The sequence below is a fragment of the Salmo trutta genome, chromosome 37 (genome assembly GCF_901001165.1).
Source record: "Salmo trutta chromosome 37, fSalTru1.1, whole genome shotgun sequence".
Classification (NCBI taxonomy): domain Eukaryota; kingdom Metazoa; phylum Chordata; class Actinopteri; order Salmoniformes; family Salmonidae; genus Salmo; species Salmo trutta.
In genome coordinates this window covers 11,003,739-11,023,360 of record NC_042993.1, presented here as the reverse complement: position 1 = coordinate 11,023,360, position 19,622 = coordinate 11,003,739, and the positions used below count along the sequence as shown (strand labels likewise).

Genomic DNA, 19,622 nt, shown 5'->3' with positions numbered 1-19,622 from the left:
AACATGAATACTGTTGGATCTTACATAATGTTTGTATATTGGGTTGCATGATTTAGATTCAATATCCCTTGAATATGCATCAGTCAGACTGAGTCTAGATGCTAAATAATGTACTTCAATATTCACATTGAGAGATTTCGTAACCTCCTTTATTGAGAGGGCCAATCAGAGGCTTCATCAGAGTTCCCCAACATTTGGGGCTTAGCCTTGGGCCTTCACAGGACAATACCTGCATATTAATGGATAAGAGGTGCTTGGCTATAAATATCTATTATAAGGTTGTAATTCACTTCAGGAAATATGAAAGCCATACACTAGGGGAGAATGGGGGAAGTTGAGCCACCCATGCTTCTAGGAAACCATACACAACGTTAATCATTTGACCAAATATTTAGAAAGAGGCCTTCATTTCATTGAGTCTGTGAAGTAAGAAACCACATGGAAAAAGTGGTAAGCAAGTTAGGTCCAAAAAACGGATTTTCACCAAATGAAATGTATTTATTATATTAGAGGTTTCATGACGCTTGCAAGGCATTATAGCTGGGATATGAGGTAACAACAGGGCCTGGCCTATGTTAAAAGTATAAAAAAAAGAAAAAAGTGTTTGTTAGGTGTTAAGCCTTTGTTAAAAGATGCTTAAAATGATTAAAAATGATTATGTTGAATTCTGTTTTTAAAACGGCACTGGTAATATTTCATTCAGTCCAGAAATGTGTAGCCATCTTGACTTACCCTGTCCTGCGGCTAAACTTACCCCATACCTGGGGTAAGTTGTGCCAAGGAACCACTTTTTAATGATTATAACATCCTGAAATATATGTAGATATCTTTGTTAGAAAGAATACAATATTTCCCTTGATGGAGTGATGCTGAATGAAAAAATGGCTCAACTTACCCCACTCTCCTCTACTGTGAGAAACTGCTGATTAAGAGTGACTGAGATATTGATGCATTTTCAGAATGGTCCCAGACTCGTAGCCACAAGGGACCCAGAAGCAAAGCCAGTATGGTGGCCCGAAGGGCTATGCTATCTGGACAATTCTGTCTAGAATACTATTTTGGCTATGCATTTGGGATCATTCGGAGTACAATAATAAATAAATAATATATTGTGCCATGTATATACAGTACCAGTCAAAAGTTTGGACACACCTACTGATTCCAAAGTTTTTCTTCATTTTTACTATTTTCTACATTGTAGAATAATAGTGAAGACATCAAAACTATGAAATAACACATATGGAATCATGTAGTAAGCAAAAAAATATAAATATTTTATATTTGAGATTCTTCAAAGTAGCCACCCTTTGCCTTGATGACAGCTTTGCATGCTCTTGGCATTATCTCAACCAGCCAGCTTCATGAAGTAGTCACCTGGAATGCATTTGAATTAACATGTGTGCCTTGTTAAAAGTTAATTTGTGGAATTTCTTTCCTTCTTAATGTGTTTCAGTCAAACAGTTGTGTTGTGACAAGGTAGGGGTGGTATACAGAAGAGAGAAGACCCAGAGTTACCTTTTCTGCAGAGGATAAGTTCATTATAAGTTACCAGCCTCAGAAATTGCAGCCCAAATAAATGCTTCACAGAGGTCAGGTAACAGACACATCTCAACATCAACTGTTCAGAGGAGACTGTGTGAATCAGGCCTTGATGGTCGAATTGCGGCAAAGAAACCACTACTAAAGGACACCAATTAGAAGAAGAGACTTGGTTGGGCCAAGAAACACGAGCAATGGACATTAGACCAGTGGAAATCTGTATTTTGGTCTGATAAGTCAAAATGTGAGTTTTTAGTTCCAACTGTGTGTCTTTGTGAGACACAGAGTAGGTGAACGGATGATCTCCGCATTTATGGCTCCCACCATGAAGCATGGAGGAGGAGGTGTGATGGTGTAGGGGGTGCTTTGCTGGTGACACTGTCAGTGATTTATTTAGAATTCAAGTCACACTTAACCAGCATGGCTACCACAGCATTCTGCAGCAATACGCCATCCCATCTGGTTTGCCCTTAGTGGGACTATAATTTGTTTTTCAACAGGACAATGACCCAAAACACACTTCCTGGCTGTGTAAGGGCTAATCGACAAAGAAGGGAAGTTATGCAGTGCTGCATCAGATGACCTGGCCTCCACAATCACCCGACCTCAACTCAATTGAGATGGTTTGGGATGAGTTGGAACGCAGAGTGAAGGAAAAGCAGCCAACAAGTGCTCAGCATATGTAGGAACTCCTTCAAGACTGTTGGAAAAGCATTCCAGGTGAAGCTGGTTGAGAGAATGCCAAGAGTGTGAAAAGCTGCCATCAAGGCAAAGGGTGGCTACTTTGAAGAATCTAAAATATATTTTGATTTGGTTTGTTTTAAATAATTTGGGTTACTACATGATTCCATATTTGTTTTTTCATAGTTTTGATGTCTTCACTAATATTCTACAATGTAGAAAATAATAAAAAATAAAGAAAATGATGAGTAGGTGTGTCCAAACGTTTGACTGGTACTGCATATCTATGCTATTTGTCGTCATATATCGTAGAGAAATATGTCATTTAAATATTTACACTTATTTCCGATTACATTTCCAAATCAGAAATTAACCTTTTTTTTTACATTTTGAAATCTCTATGCACATAGAAAGGGCTGATATCTCTTTTTTTTAAACTATTAATTAATCAATTAATTAATGACAACTAGAAACAAATAGAATACATTTGATGCGGAACCATCCTAAAGTGGAACTATTTTTCACGGAACCCCATTCACCCACACAGACTGCGATAACTGATGCACCGGCAATGTCAAAATTGTCAAACGAAATTTGTCACGTTATGCGACCTCGGGGATGTATTAATGAGCACATAAACCTAATTTACACGAGAATAACGGAATATAATTTTCGTTAGAAACATTGGTTTACATTTTAAAGGCCGGTTTGATTACTTTTTTTCTTTCTAGCCTCTTGTAGGTGTCTGAACTCGACAAGATGCGCCTCACCATTCAGATGTTGATATCCCATGGCCGGGTGGCCCGTAAAATGGGTCTCGGTCCAGAGTCCCGAATAAACATGCTTCGGAACATTCTTACCGGCCTCGTTCGACACGAGAGGATAGAGACCACCCGAGGCAGAGCAGACGAAGTTCGATTCTATGCTGAAAAGGTGAGGACATGGATGGTAACGTTACCCTTTTATGCAGCTCAACACAGCTGCTTCAACAATAGTAATTCAAAGGCTGGCAGATGGCGATATTGAGTCGTTTCATCTTACCGTCCAAAAGGAATGTATGCAGCCCGCTATACACGTGTAAACCCCTTCAGCCAATCAGACCAGGGGTGGAACCTTTTTTGACTGCTCCAACCTGATTGGCTAAACGCGATTGGCAACATTCAGAACATGGCAGAAAATGGTGTTTCATAAGGAAAGTATTATTTTTTTTTACCTTCACCTTCTCGCCATTAAATTGAGTTAAGGAGGAAATCGACTCCTTTGCAACCTGAATGGAGAATATTTTATGTGCAACCCGGTCCATGGGGGATATGAGTGTATAGCTGGCTACATAGATTTCCTTTGGATGGTAAGATGAAGAGACTCTTGTCATCTGCCGGAGTTTGGGCTACTCCACCAGTTGACTAAACTCAACTCCCATGGTGAAGGAAGTTTCTGATGAACTCCACCAGTTGAGTTTAGCGGAGTCCTGGCTTGGAAGAAATTCAGCTCTGACTACATTGATTCGCCCAAGGTCAATAGTAAATTATGAAACGCTTATCTTGTACCAATCTAGTTATGTGCCTTTGTTTGCTGAAATCCATACATTGTAATCAAACAAATACAACCATAGAGTTTTCAGTCAGCTACTTCTAAAACCATCCCAGTTTAGTAGACTACTGTAGTTTTTGACAGCTTGTCACGTTGTTGACCAATGTGTGATGTTGTTTTGCAGTTGATTGACTATGCCAAGAAGGGAGACACTGACGAGAAAGCGATGAAAATGGCAAACTTCTGGCTCACAGTAAATGTTCTTTCTTTATGATCTTTGTTAGTATTCTACTGTTCTCAGACCCAGACTGTCCCAATGTCCCCAGCTTTGTTGTACTATTATCTACCAGATTAGTATGAGTGTGTTCCTAGTTCTTTCAGTCAGTCATCATCCTGCCGCTCTCTCCTCTGTGGTTTAAGGAAAAGGATCTGATCCCAAAGCTCTTCAAGGTCCTGGCTCCCAGGTTTGAGACCCAGCCCAAAGCCTACACCCGGATGGCCCGCATTCCCAACAGGGAGAACCTGGACAAGGCTGCTATGGCTGTGCTGGAGTATAAAGGCAACCCCTTCCCACCTCTCCAGACCGCCAAACGAGACAATGAACTCACGCTAATCAACCAGCTCCTGAAAGGCTACAGAGAGGAGCGGGCACAGCAGGCAGCAGCCAAGGTTGAGGCATGATGCAACCAGCCACACACTGACATTACATGTTAGATCAGTGGTGTGTTCAGTGAAACATTTATAATGTCATGTCTGTTCTACAGTATATGAACATTCTGGAACGTTGCTCCCTCCTGAATAAGCCACTGTATTTCCCAAGAAGGGGACCCACTGGTGGGCTGTACTCTATACTTTTATAGTCCACAGATTCTGACTAGGTCCTGGTTTGGAAACATTGTGTTGCTTTGTGTGTAATAAGAAAAACACCCAAACAATTTTGGTGGATCACACTGTTTTAGATGACTGGCACAGTATTTGACTTTCTGTGGACCCCACTGAACATGAAAGAGGATGTTGTGTCAAAATAAATGTGATTGTTTGACAATGTTAAGCGTTCTGTTATTTTGACTGTTAGTCAAATGAAAAGTTATGTTCATGGCACTGAATTTAACAGATGTGCTTAAATATGCTGTTATTATTCCCTCTACTGGTTCAGAAACATGTCCCCCAAACTTTTCATTATTATCATGGTTTGATGTCCTGTTTTTAATCCCTCTACTGATTCAGAATTAACAGACAGTGGCAAATAGAGGCAGGATATTTTATGAAAGCAACCACCTTCAACCAGGCAAAATCACACACTCATCATGAGCTTCCCCATTCGTTCTATTTGTTTAGATTCACTGTTTAGTTATTAAGAGCTGCTGTAGAGTTTGGTTTTTACATACTGGTAACTACTTGCCTAAATTGCCCCAAACCTATTGCAATAACATTCAATTGGACCAGCTCTCCATTCTCCTTTGCCACTTGCCTGTAAGCGCTCCAATTGTGAGGTTGGTTCCAGAGAAGTAATTGTACTGTACCAAGATGGAGTAGATGTTTTGGACGAATGCCCTTGCTCTTCTACATCACATAACACACACTGTGGCCAAGGTATGAAAGAAACAGACACGGCTTCTAATAAAACCAACCATTTTAATTTGGCAAAAAGTGTATGTACAGCGTATTCAGAATATCCTAATTTGACACCATTAAAATGCATTCATTTCGAACAGTGCTTCAGTAATGTGCTCTTAACCAGACCTCTAAATGCCCAGGAAGCTGTGCTGTTGTCTGTCATGCATATAAAACCCTCTCACTCCTCTCCCTTTGCTCTTCCACTTGTGTCTGTGTATAATAGACAAATACCATAGATAAATTGATCATGCAGCTTGTTGTACAGAATGAATGGAACCTGCCTGTCAATGCCAATCTATTCAGTCAAGTAATGGCATCCGTAACCATGGACAACAGTGGACTGTAACGGCAATAGACATACAGTTGAAGTCGGAAGTTTACATACACCTTAGCCAAATACATTTAAACTCAGTTTTTCACAATTCCTGACATTTAATCCTAGTAAATATTCCCTGTCTTGGGTCAGTTTATTTTAAGAATGTGAAATGTCAGAATAATAGTAGAGAGAAAGATTTATTTCAGCTTTTATTTCTTTCATCACATTCCCAGTGGGTCAGAAGTTTACATGCACTCAATTAGTATTTGGTAGCATTGCCTTTAAATTGTTTAACTTGGGTCAAATGTTTTGGGTAGCGTTCCACAAGCTTCCCACAATAAATTGGGTGAATTTTGATGAAAGAGCTGGTGTAACTGAGTCAGGTTTGTAAGCCTCCTTGCTCACACATTCTTTTTCAGTTCTGCCCACAAATTTTCTACAACATTGAGGTCAAGGCTTTGTGATGGCCACTCCAATACCTGTACTTTGTTGCCATTTTGCCACAACTTTGGGAGTATGCTTGGGGTCATTATCCATTTGGAAGACCCATTTGCGACCAAGCTCTAACTTCCTGATGTCTTGAGATGTTGCTTCAATATATCCACATAATTCCCTTCCTGATGATGCCATCTATTTTGTGAAGTGCACCTGTCCCTCCTGCAGCAAAGCACCCCCACAACATGATGCTGCCACTCCCGTGCTTCACGGTTGGGATGGTGTTCTTCGGCTTGCAAGCCTCCCCCCTTTTCCTCCACACATAACGATGTTCATTATGGCCAAACAGTTCAATTTTTATTTCATCAGACCAGAGGACATTTCTCCAAAAAATATACGATCTTTGTCCCCATGTGCAGTTGCAAACCGTAGTCTGGCTTTTTATATGGCGGTTTTGGAGCAGTGGCTTCTTCCTTGCTGAGCAGCCTTTCAGGTTATATCGATATAGGACTCGTTTTACTGTGGATATAGATACATATGTACCTGTTTCTTCCAGCATCTTCACAAGGTCCTTTGCTGTTGTTCTGGGATTGATTTGCACTTTTCGCACCAAAGTACGTTAATCTCTAGGAGACAGAACGCATCTCCTTCCTGAGGGGTATGACGGCTGTGTGGTCCCATGGTGTTTATACTTGCGTACTATTGTTTGTGCAGATGAACGTGGTACCTTCAGGCATTTGGAAATTGCTCCCAAGGATGAACCAGACTTGTGGAGGTCTACAATAATTTTTCTGAGGTCTTGGCTGATTTCTTTTGATTTTCCCATGATGTTAAGCAAAGAGGCATTGAGTTTGAAGGTAGGCCTTGAAATACATCCACAGGTACACCTCCAATTGACTCAAATGATGTCAATTAGCCTATCAGAAGCTTCTAAAGCCTTGACATAATTTTCTGGAATTTTCCAAGCTGTTTAAAGGCACAGTTAACTTAGTGTATGCAAACTTCTGACCCACTGGAATTGTGATACTGTGAATTGTAAGTGAAATAATCTGTAAACAATTGTTGGAAAAATTACTTGTGTCATACACAAAGTAGATGTCCTAACCGACTTGCCAAAACTATAGTTTGTTAACAAGAAATTTGTGGTGTGGTTGAAAAATGAGTTTTACTGACTCCAACTTAAGTGTATGTAAACTTCCGACTTCAACTGTATACGCCTACAGAGACAAAACCTTTGGAACACCAGAACAATCTAATTCAAGTATCATTCTTTTTTACAGACTACATTATACCTTTGACTGTATGTTCTCATGTACATAACATGTGCTGTACCATGTGCTGACCAACACAAGCCTACTCCAGACATTACTACAGAAAGACAATAAAGGGCTATTAATTAAACCATTAGAAACAGTAAATATACCACCATTCTTTCCCCCACACCTTTGTTTTTACAGATTGGATAAAAAAATTAAAGAGAGTTGCATGTTTCATACTTGGATAAGTTATACAAAAAAAATGTCTTATGAATTACACCCCCCCCACCACATTGATATCATTAGGCTATTTAATCAACTTAATATTATTCAGATATATGTACATTTTTAAATGTCTGATAATGACACTTGATGACATTGATAAATATGAACATATCTACAGGTAACATTTGTATATTTGATCCCGGAATATCATTGGATGTAGTGTGTGGAGACGTATAATTCAGATAAAAGCCCTATTCAAAGTCTCTTTGAAATAAATGGCGGAACAGAAAAGCTAAGAGAAGGGGAACATTAAAGAGCTCCATGCAGGACAAACAGGACGTTGGTGCTACTACTTTCACAGTTACTCTAAAAGGTTTGTTTTAGTTGTTTATGGGCCCAGGACTTTTCATGTTCAGGAAGAACTACTGTTCCTACTTATGGATAAACAACAATGAGCCCCTCACACAGTTGACATGACATCATTACATACTAGTCGGGGGGGGGGGGGGATTGTGAAGTTAGTTCATATCCTCGCTGGACAACCTTCCCTCCTTAAATCATGTGTCAAGGATGGAGGCTGAAATTGAAAGTAAAACAAGCTATAAGTATGATTTCTATGTAAAAAAATAAATAAAATGTTACTTTAAAACCAGCCCTTTCCTTGTGCTCTATTGCATTAATACATTCACCAAGATCTACATACATCAAGGAATTACATTCTGAGCAAGCTAGTATCTTGCACTCCAGTGAAAACTGAACAGTAGTATTCGGAGTTAAAACAGTTGTCTGTGGACAGTATGACATAAGGTTCCAATAGAAATCCAGAAGAAGTGACATTAACACCTCCTCAGTAGCCTATATGGTATGAAATATACACAATTATTGTATAGTAGTACAACAGGCACACACTATATGAGCACATGGAGTATAATCAGTTTAGAGACAGGGAGTACATGCTTGTTTTAGCAGTACCTCAGGGGTCCAGAGTAAACTGAACATTGTACACTTGTACACAAACATCAGTATATCAATCCTATAGCCTGGAGCAATCAACATATATAACAATAAAAATCATCCCAACATATTCTATATGGAGAAATTCAATATTTTTTGTTAACAACATCTGTCAAACATGAAGAAAAAAACATTAATGTATTGTTTCAGGATGTGAGTGAACATTTTACTCTTGTACAATGTAATGGCATGAAAACTGCAATGGTCACAGCACCACTTGGAATTCGACAATGTGGAAAAAAAACATCCCTTTTGTAATATAAACTCTGCAACTATTTTAGAGTAATGGTAACTCATTCTCTTCAGCTATTTACATGTTTCCCTCAGCCTCTCCATTGGTGCCTTATAAATTCTTGAATAAAAGTGTTCATAAGAGTTTTGTTCAGTCTCCACTGTGCGCTCCTATCATTCTATTGGTCAGGCTACCACTCTGTCATCTCTCCCTTCCGGTGCCTCTCTCCCTGCTCATGTTGAAATATTTATTGCTTCTTTTTTCTTTTACAAGCTCAGCACTTTTTAACTCAAAGTCATTTCCTCTTCTTTATTCTGCTCTTTTCCCATTCTCTCTATTTAGAGGTGAAAATGGGACGTTTCGAACTTCTATTCCACATGTCTGCTTATGATGACTTCCCCTTCTCTTCCTCCTCATATCCATCCCTCCTTCCCTCGTGCCTATACACAGCTTGACCTGTTTTCTGTGCTACCTGATCTTCCTCCACCTCCCTCTCGATCTTTCTCTCTGTGTCCCTCTTTCTCTCTGTCTGTCTCATGCCTTGGTGCCCACGCCCCCTCCCCCCTGCATGCTGAAGTACTCGGTAAAGTGGGAGGGGAGTCGTGGAGGGGGAGGGGGTGGGCGGGCAGAGAGGTGGGGGGGCATGGGGGGAGGGAGTGGGGGGAAGGTGGGTGACGACAGGTCGGCCGTGGTGGTGATGATCTTATGCTCACTGTTCCTCTGCACTTCCTGTCCCTTCTGGGCCACCGTCTCCTCCACCGTCTTCACTGGGCCCTGAGAGAGAGGGAGGTAAAGGTTGAAAGGTTGAAAGGTCACGCTGGGTTGTATTTGTCACAATATCAGTTACTACATCCTCCTCAGACCATGCATCCACTCACCGACTGGATGGAGAACAGTTCTGTGAAGTTGGGCTGGGAGTCGCCCAGGAAGGAGCTGTTCCCATAGGCGTGGTGGGGGAAACTCTCACTCGCCACACCCGCCTTCGGACTAGACAGCAGGATCCCGATCTGAGAGGTCCGCACGTGGTACGGGAAGTTCTTATTGGCCGCAGAGGGCCGTGTGATAGCCTGTGGCGGGGGGGGGGGGCGGACGGACGGACGGATGGACGGACGGGAGGAATGTATCATATCAGAATATTGTCTGTACAAATATTACCCTGTATTCTCCACACACTGATACACATTCATGCACATATAAGAACAGAACAGTATGTGTCTGAATGTGTCACTAACAAAGGACAGAGAGGCTCAGTCTGGTACAGAAGTCTGGGACCGAGAGGCTCAGTCTGGTGCAGAAGTCTGGGACCGAGAGGCTCAGTCTGGTGCAGAAGTCTGGGACCGAGAGGCTCAGTCTGGTGCAGAAGTCTGGGACCGAGAGGCTCAGTCTGGTGCGGAAGTCTGGGACCGAGAGGCTCAGTCTGGTGCAGAAGTCTGGGACCGAGAGGCTCAGTCTGGTACAGAAGTCTGGGACCGAGAGGCTCAGTCTGGTATGGAAGTCTGGGACCGAGAGGCTCAGTCTGGTACGGAAGTCTGGGACCGAGAGGCTCAGTCTGATATGGAAGTCTGGGTTTGGGAGTATACTAACGCAGAGGCTGATGAGGACAGAGAGATATGACTCATAGATATTAAAAGAGAGGTGAGTGTGTGCGTGCCTGAGTGTGGAGGGCAGGGGGTTACTAACGAGGCGGGTGATGAGGTCTTCGAGATAATTAACGTCAACAGTGAGGCAGTGTGTGTATGTGTGCGCACATGCATGCCTGTGTGTGAGTGTGTAGAGAGATGAAGGGTACTAACGAGGAATACGATGTGAGCATAGAGGTGGATTCCCAGTTGGATGCCGTTGACGATCTTCTCCCGTGCCCAGCGAGGGATGCCAAAGTTAGCTATCAGAGCCATGACGGGAACCGCGAAAAACCTGCCAGAGGGAGAGAGAGGAGAGAGAGTTAATGAGGGAGAGAGATTATTAAGAGAGAAAGAGGAGAGAGAGATAAGGAAGGGGGAGATTGAGATATGTAAAGGAAGGAGGAGAAAAAAAGGAATATGGTGGAGTAGAGACAAAAGGAAATGAGAGAGGGAGGGAGAGGCGGAGGAGTGAGGACAGATTTAAGACGAGCAAGCGAGAAGTGGAAAAATAAGGGAGACGGGGAGTTTATTGGGTGTAATGCTTTTTAGGGAATGATGTTGATGAACCTGACAGAGACAAACTGCATGCAGAGAGTGAAGGGCTGTAGGACTATGTCCTCTCACCAGAGTGTGTATGCCGTGAAGAATGTAGAAGGGCTGTAGGACTATGTCCTCTCACCAGAGTGTGTATGCCGTGAAGAATGTAGAAGGGCTGTAGGACTATGTCCTCTCACCAGAGTGTGTATGCCGTGAAGAATGTAGAAGGGCTGTAGGACTATGTCCTCTCACCAGAGTGTGTATGCCGTGAAGAATGTAGAAGGGCTGTAGGACTATGTCCTCTCACCAGAGTGTGTATGCCGTGAAGAATGTAGAAGGGCTGTAGGACTATGTCCTCTCACCAGAGTGTGTATGCCGTGAAGAAGGGGATGTAGAAGGGTTGTAGGACTATGTCCTCTCACCAGAGTGTGTATGCCGTGAAGAAGGGGATGTAGAAGGGCTGTAGGACTATGTCCTCTCACCAGAGTGTGTATGCCCTGAAGAAGGGGATGTAGAAGGGCTGTAGGACTATGTCCTCTCACCAGAGTGTGTATGCCGTGAAGAAGGGGATGTAGAAGGGCTGTAGGACTATGTCCTCTCACCAGAGTGTGTATGCCCTGAAGAAGGGGATGCAGAAGGGCTGTAGGACTATGTCCTCTCACCAGAGTGTGTATGCCCTGAAGAAGGGGATGCAGAAGGGCTGTAGGACTATGTCCTCTCACCAGAGTGTGTATGCCCTGAAGAAGGGGATGCAGAAGGGCTGTAGGACTATGTCCTCTCACCAGAGTGTGTATGCCGTGAAGAAGGGGATGTAGAAGGGCTGTAGGACTATGTCCTCTCACCAGAGTGTGTATGCCGTGAAGAAGGGGATGCAGAAGGGCTGTAGGACTATGTCCTCTCACCAGAGTGTGTATGCCGTGAAGAAGGGGATGCAGAAGGGCTGTAGGACTATGTCCTCTCACCAGAGTGTGTATGCCGTGAAGAAGGGGATGTAGAAGGGTTGTAGGACTATGTCCTCTCACCAGAGTGTGTATGCCGTGAAGAAGGGGATGTAGAAGGGTTGTAGGACTATGTCCTCTCACCAGAGTGTGTATGCCGTGAAGAAGGGGATGTAGAAGGGTTGTAGGACTATGTCCTCTCACCAGAGTGTGTATGCCGTGAAGAAGGGGATGTAGAAGGGTTGTAGGACTATGTCCTCTCACCAGAGTGTGTATGCCGTGAAGAAGGGGATGTAGAAGGGCTGTAGGACTATGTCCTCTCACCAGAGTGTGTATGCCGTGAAGAAGGGGATGCAGAAGGGCTGTAGGACTATGTCCTCTCACCAGAGTGTGTATGCCGTGAAGAAGGGGATGTAGAAGGGCTGTAGGACTATGTCCTCTCACCAGAGTGTGTATGCCGTGAAGAAGGGGATGTAGAAGGGCTGTAGGACTATGTCCTCTCACCAGAGTGTGTATGCCGTGAAGAAGGGGATGTAGAAGGGCTGTAGGACTATGTCCTCTCACCAGAGTGTGTGTGTATGCCCTGAAGAAGGGGATGTAGAAGGGCTGTAGGACTATGTCCTCTCACCAGAGTGTGTATGCCGTGAAGAAGGGGATGTAGAAGGGCTGTAGGACTATGTCCTCTCACCAGAGTGTGTATGCCGTGAAGAAGGGGATGTAGAAGGGCTGTAGGACTATGTCCTCTCACCAGAGTGTGTATGCCGTGAAGAAGGGGATGTAGAAGGGTTGTAGGACTATGTCCTCTCACCAGAGTGTGTATGCCGTGAAGAAGGGGATGTAGAAGGGCTGTAGGACTATGTCCTCTCACCAGAGTGTGTATGCCGTGAAGAAGGGGATGTAGAAGGGCTGTAGGACTATGTCCTCTCACCAGAGTGTGTGTGTATGCCCTGAAGAAGGGGATGTAGAAGGGCTGTAGGACTATGTCCTCTCACCAGAGTGTGTATGCCGTGAAGAAGGGGATGTAGAAGGGCTGTAGGACTATGTCCTCTCACCAGAGTGTGTATGCCGTGAAGAAGGGGATGTAGAAGGGTTGTAGGACTATGTCCTCTCACCAGAGTGTGTATGCCGTGAAGAAGGGGATGCAGAAGGGTTGTAGGACTATGTCCTCTCACCAGAGTGTGTATGCCGTGAAGAAGGGGATGTAGAAGGGCTGTAGGACTATGTCCTCTCACCAGAGTGTGTATGCCGTGAAGAAGGGGATGTAGAAGGGTTGTAGGACTATGTCCTCTCACCAGAGTGTGTATGCCGTGAAGAAGGGGATGTAGAAGGGCTGTAGGACTATGTCCTCTCACCAGAGTGTGTATGCCCTGAAGAAGGGGATGTAGAAGGGTTGTAGGACTATGTCCTCTCACCAGAGTGTGTATGCCGTGAAGAAGGGGATGTAGAAGGGTTGTAGGACTATGTCCTCTCACCAGAGTGTGTATGCCGTGAAGAAGGGGATGTAGAAGGGCTGTAGGACTATGTCCTCTCACCAGAGTGTGTATGCCGTGAAGAAGGGGATGTAGAAGGGTTGTAGGACTATGTCCTCTCACCAGAGTGTGTATGCCGTGAAGAAGGGGATGTAGAAGGGCTGTAGGACTATGTCCTCTCACCAGAGTGTGTATGCCCTGAAGAAGGGGATGTAGAAGGGTTGTAGGACTATGTCCTCTCACCAGAGTGTGTATGCCGTGAAGAAGGGGATGCAGAAGGGTTGTAGGACTATGTCCTCTCACCAGAGTGTGTATGCCGTGAAGAAGGGGATGCAGAAGGGCTGTAGGACTATGTCCTCTCACCAGAGTGTGTATGCCGTGAAGAAGGGGATGCAGAAGGGCTGTAGGACTATGTCCTCTCACCAGAGTGTGTATGCCGTGAAGAAGGGGATGTAGAAGGGTTGTTTCTCAGGGTAGTGTTTGAGGGAGATCAGGACGGCGTAGCAGAACCACACGTAGGCCAGCAGCTGGAGACCCATCAGACCGTAGCCCGCCGGGCTGTCATATGCATACAGCACCTCACCTGGGTCAAAGAACTGAGACACACAACGTCATACAACCACTCTAATGGACCGCACCCTACTAATCAACCTACTAACTTTACCCTCAAATAGCAGAGAGGTGTATTACAATAGGTTCCCCAGCATGTTGGAACAGTCTGTGGATTGCTGACATATTGGGATGTGAAATCTACTCGTTTTTGTTGGTGAGTGTGTCTACAAATGTGTGCGTATACATGTATGTATGTTTGTGTGTTTGTGCGTCATTGACACTTCTCTACAGGTGGGCCATTGACACTTATCTACAGCTGGGTCATTGACACTTCTCTACAGCTGGGTCATTGACACTTATCTACAGCTGGGTCATTGACACTTCTCTACAACTGGGTCATTGACACTTCTCTACAACTGGGTCATTGACACTTCTCTACAGCTGGGTCATTGACACTTATCTACAGCTAGGTCATTGACACTTCTCTACAGCTGGGTCATTGACACTTCTCTACAGCTGGGTCATTGACACTTCTCTACAACTGGGTCATTGACAGTGCCTCTGCTTGCAGGCTATGTATTGAGTTTCCCAGGCCAGAGACTGGATATCATTGGTCAAACAGGGTTACCCTCGGTCGTCCCCTGCATTATGTATGTACAGGCCCAGTGCTAGGCACTGACAGGCTGGGTAAGAAACTCCTATCCCTGTATACTACAGTACATCAGGAGTAGGCCCCTTTTATTTCACCTTTATCTTACCAGGAGGTGCCATGATATGTGAACCTCATTTCAAAGAGGGACCCATCCTAAATTATAGTAGAGCACATTTTACACTTGTAATGGAGGTGATTCTGTGATCCATGCTCGGCTGATGAGTAACCGTGCCCGAGACCTGAAGACTAGCTCCTAGAGCTAATACCTAGGCTTCAACTCAGTAGGCTAACACAGTGTTGTGGGACACAGGAATCCCCGGTGGGAACTTAGACCGTCATACACTGGTCCTTCACGTATAGCATGGACAGTAGGAGTGTAGCAGCAGCAGTTCTGTAGTGTAGACTGCAGTACCTCTGCCTCGTATATGAAGAGGATGATATAGGTGACGGTGTAGACTGTCATGTAGATGGACAGCTTGACAGATCCACTGTGGCTGATCCTCGCCCTGACAGAGACGGATACACACAGGGGGGTTAGCTTTTACACAGACAAATGAATTCACACACACAAACATACACACACACTCTCTCTCTGGGCTACTGGTACGAGTTAGAAGGAGTAAGACAGAGAGACTGGGATACTGGTACACGTTAGAAGGAGTAAGACAGAGAGAGACTGGGCTACTGGTACGCGTTAGGAGTAAGACAGAGACGAGACTGGGCTACTGGTACGCGTTAGAAGGAGTAAGACAGAGAGAGACTGGGCTACTGGTACGCGTTAGGAGTAAGACAGAGACGAGACTGGGCTACTGGTACGAGTTAGAAGGAGTAAGACAGAGAGACTGGGATACTGGTACGCGTTAGAAGGAGTAAGACAGAGAGAGACGGCTACTGGTACGAGTTAGAAGGATTAAGACAGAGAGAGACTGGGCTACTGGTACGAGTTAGAAGGAGTAAGACAGAGAGAGACTGGGCTACTGGTACGAGTTAGGAGTAAGACAGAGAGAGACTGGGCTACTGGTACGAGTTAGAAGGAGTAAGACAGAGAGAGACTGGGCTACTGGTACGAGTTAGGAGTAAGACAGAGAGAGACTGGGCTACTGGTATGAATTAGGAGTAAGACAGAGACGAGACTAGGCTACTGGCACGAGTTAGAAGGAGTAAGACATAGAGAGACTGGGCTACTGGTACGAGTTAGAAGGAGTAAGACAGAGAGAGACTGGGCTACTGGTACGAGTTAGAAGGAGTAAGACAGAGATGAGACTGGGCTACTGGTACGAGTTAGAAGGAGTAAGACAGAGAGAGACTGGGCTACTGGTACGAGTTAGAAGGAGTAAGACAGAGAGAGACTGGGCTACTGGCACGAGTTAGAAGGAGTAAGACAGAGATGAGACAGGGCTACTGGTACGAGTTAGAAGGAGTAAGACAGAGAGAGACTGGGCTACTGGTACAAGTTAGGAGTAAGACAGAGAGAGACTGGGCTACTGGTACGAGTTAGAAGGAGTAAGACAGAGATGAGACTGGGCTACTGGTACGAGTTAGAAGGAGTAAGACAGAGAGAGACTGGGCTACTGGCACGAGTTAGAAGGAGTAAGACAGAGATGAGACTGGGCTACTGGTACGAGTTAGAAGGAGTAAGACAGAGAGAGACTGGGCTACTGGTACGAGTTAGGAGTAAGACAGAGAGAGACTGGGCTACTGGTACGAGTTAGAAGGAGTAAGACAGAGAGAGACTGGGCTACTGGTACGAGTTAGGAGTAAGACAGAGAGAGACTGGGCTACTGGTATGAATTAGGAGTAAGACAGAGACGAGACTGGGCTACTGGCACGAGTTAGAAGGAGTAAGACATAGAGAGACTGGGCTACTGGTACGAGTTAGAAGGAGTAAGACAGAGAGAGACTGGGCTACTGGTACGAGTTAGAAGGAGTAAGACAGAGATGAGACTGGGCTACTGGTACGAGTTAGAAGGAGTAAGACAGAGAGAGACTGGGCTACTGGTACGAGTTAGAAGGAGTAAGACAGAGAGAGACTGGGCTACTGGCACGAGTTAGAAGGAGTAAGACAGAGATGAGACAGGGCTACTGGTACGAGTTAGAAGGAGTAAGACAGAGAGAGACTGGGCTACTGGTACGAGTTAGGAGTAAGACAGAGAGAGACTGGGCTACTGGTACGAGTTAGGAGTAAGACAGAGATGAGACAGGGCTACTGGTACGAGTTAGAAGGAGTAAGACAGAGAGAGACTGGGCTACTGGTACGAGTTAGAAGGAGTAAGACAGAGAGAGACAGGGCTACTGGTACGAGTTAGGAGTAAGACAGAGAGAGACTGGGCTACTGGTACGAGTTAGGAGTAAGACAGAGAGAGACTGGGCTACTGGTACGAGTTAGGAGTAAGACAGAGAGAGACTGGGCTACTGGTATGAATTAGGAGTAAGACAGAGACGAGACTGGGCTACTGGCACGAGTTAGAAGGAGTAAGACATAGAGAGACTGGGCTACTGGTACGAGTTAGAAGGAGTAAGACAGAGATGAGACTGGGCTACTGGTACGAGTTAGAAGGAGTAAGACAGAGAGAGACTGGGCTACTGGTACGAGTTAGAAGGAGTAAGACAGAGAGAGACTGGGCTACTGGTACGAGTTAGAAGGAGTAAGACAGAGATGAGACTGGGCTACTGGTACGAGTTAGAAGGAGTAAGACAGAGAGAGACTGGGCTACTGGTACGAGTTAGAAGGAGTAAGACAGAGAGAGACTGGGCTACTGGTACGAGTTAGGAGTAAGACAGAGAGAGACTGGGCTACTGGTACGAGTTAGGAGTAAGACAGAGAGAGACTGGGCTACTGGTACGAGTTAGGAGTAAGACAGAGAGAGACTGGGCTACTGGTATGAATTAAGAGTAAGACAGAGACGAGACTGGGCTACTGGCACGAGTTAGAAGGAGTAAGACATAGAGAGACTGGGCTACTGGTACGAGTTAGAAGGAGTAAGACAGAGATGAGACTGGGCTACTGGTACGAGTTAGAAGGAGTAAGACAGAGAGAGACTGGGCTACTGGTACGAGTTAGAAGGAGTAAGACAGAGAGAGACTGGGCTACTGGTACGAGTTAGGAGTAAGACAGAGAGAGACTGGGCTACTGGTACGAGTTAGAAGGAGTAAGACAGAGAGAGACTGGGCTACTGGTACGAGTTAGAAGGAGTAAGACAGAGAGAGACTGGGCTACTGGCACGAGTTAGAAGGAGTAAGACAGAGATGAGACAGGGCTACTGGTACGAGTTAGAAGGAGTAAGACAGAGAGAGACTGGGCTACTGGTACAAGTTAGGAGTAAGACAGAGAGAGACTGGGCTACTGGTACGAGTTAGAAGGAGTAAGACAGAGATGAGACTGGGCTACTGGTACGAGTTAGAAGGAGTAAGACAGAGAGAGACTGGGCTACTGGCACGAGTTAGAAGGAGTAAGACAGAGATGAGACTGGGCTACTGGTACGAGTTAGAAGGAGTAAGACAGAGAGAGACTGGGCTACTGGTACGAGTTAGAAGGAGTAAGACAGAGATGAGACTGGGCTACTGGTACGAGTTAGAAGGAGTAAGACAGAGAGAGACTGGGCTACTGGTACGAGTTAGAAGGAGTAAGACAGAGAGAGACTGGGCTACTGGCACGAGTTAGAAGGAGTAAGACAGAGATGAGACAGGGCTACTGGTACGAGTTAGAAGGAGTAAGACAGAGAGAGACTGGGCTACTGGTACGAGTTAGGAGTAAGACAGAGAGAGACTGGGCTACTGGTACGAGTTAGGAGTAAGACAGAGATGAGACAGGGCTACTGGTACGAGTTAGAAGGAGTAAGACAGAGAGAGACTGGGCTACTGGTACGAGTTAGAAGGAGTAAGACAGAGAGAGACAGGGCTACTGGTACGAGTTAGGAGTAAGACAGAGAGAGACTGGGCTACTGGTACGAGTTAGGAGTAAGACAGAGAGAGACTGGGCTACTGGTACGAGTTAGGAGTAAGACAGAGAGAGACTGGGCTACTGGTATGAATTAGGAGTAAGACAGAGACGAGACTGGGCTACTGGCACGAGTTAGAAGGAGTAAGACATAGAGAGACTGGGCTACTGGTACGAGTTAGAAGGAGTAAGACAGAGATGAGACTGGGCTACTGGTACGAGTTAGAAGGAGTAAGACAGAGAGAGACTGGGCTACTGGTACGAGTTAGAAGGAGTAAGACAGAGAGAGACTGGGCTACTGGTACGAGTTAGAAGGAGTAAGACAGAGATGAGACTGGGCTACTGGTACGAGTTAGAAGGAGTAAGACAGAGAGAGACTGGGCTACTGGTACGAGTTAGAAGGAGTAAGACAGAGAGAGACTGGGCTACTGGCACGAGTTAGAAGGAGTAAGACAGAGAGAGACTGGGCTACTGGTACGAGTTAGGAGTAAGACAGAGAGAGACTGGGCTACTGGTACGAGTTAGGAGTAAGACAGAGAGAGACTGGGCTACTGGTACGAGTTAGGAGTAAGACAGAGAGAGACTGGGCTACTGGTATGAATTAAGAGTAAGACAGAGACGAGACTGGGCTACTGGCACGAGTTAGAAGGAGTAAGACATAGAGAGACTGGGCTACTGGTACGAGTTAGAAGGAGTAAGACAGAGATGAGACTGGGCTACTGGTACGAGTTAGAAGGAGTAAGACAGAGAGAGACTGGGCTACTGGTACGAGTTAGAAGGAGTAAGACAGAGAGAGACTGGGCTACTGGTACGAGTTAGGAGTAAGACAGAGAGAGACTGGGCTACTGGTACGAGTTAGAAGGAGTAAGACAGAGAGAGACTGGGCTACTGGTACGAGTTAGAAGGAGTAAGACAGAGAGAGACTGGGCTACTGGTACAAGTTAGAAGGAGTAAGACAGAGAGAGACTGGGCTACTGGTACGAGTTAGAAGGAGTAAGACAGAGAGAGTGGCTGGAGGATTTAATCCTGAGACACACTGTAATGAAGCAGTGAACCTGTCAGCCAGACAA

General features: G+C 45.1%; 2 protein-coding genes across 2 annotated transcripts in view; one reads left to right on the top strand and one right to left on the bottom strand.

Moving 5' to 3' along the window:
• Window positions 1-2,766: 2,766 nt before the first annotated feature.
• LOC115177364 (39S ribosomal protein L17, mitochondrial) lies at window positions 2,767-4,798 on the top strand. The gene is made up of 3 exons (XM_029738066.1): window positions 2,767-3,153; window positions 3,935-4,003; window positions 4,171-4,798. Exons 1-3 carry the CDS (start codon window positions 2,980-2,982, stop codon window positions 4,429-4,431), a joined length of 504 nt encoding a protein of 167 aa, XP_029593926.1. The 5' UTR covers window positions 2,767-2,979; the 3' UTR covers window positions 4,432-4,798.
• Window positions 4,799-7,388: 2,590 nt separating this feature from the next.
• Window positions 7,389-19,622, bottom strand: part of LOC115177358 (transmembrane protein 145-like) — a 46,847-nt gene continuing 34,613 nt past the window's right edge. Inside the window, exons 11-16 of the mRNA XM_029738060.1 lie at window positions 15,028-15,121; window positions 13,835-14,007; window positions 10,639-10,759; window positions 9,724-9,912; window positions 9,559-9,619; window positions 7,389-8,176 (exon numbers count right to left, since the gene is read on the bottom strand). Coding sequence (XP_029593920.1) covers window positions 8,157-8,176; window positions 9,559-9,619; window positions 9,724-9,912; window positions 10,639-10,759; window positions 13,835-14,007; window positions 15,028-15,121 — 658 coding nt within the window. The 3' untranslated portion in view covers window positions 7,389-8,156. The remainder of the gene's footprint in view (window positions 8,177-9,558; window positions 9,620-9,723; window positions 9,913-10,638; window positions 10,760-13,834; window positions 14,008-15,027; window positions 15,122-19,622) is intronic.

What these genes read in the sequence shown, in the direction of transcription:
- LOC115177364 (XM_029738066.1), top strand. Translation starts at nt 2,980, where the DNA reads ATGCGCCTCACCATTCAGATGTTGATATCCCATGGCCGGGTGGCCCGT. An exon ending in TTCGATTCTATGCTGAAAAG is followed by an intron (nt 3,154 to 3,934) that starts GTGAGGACATGG and finishes GTTGTTTTGCAG; the next exon opens with TTGATTGACTATGCCAAGAA. An exon ending in TGGCAAACTTCTGGCTCACA is followed by an intron (nt 4,004 to 4,170) that starts GTAAATGTTCTT and finishes CTGTGGTTTAAG; the next exon opens with GAAAAGGATCTGATCCCAAA.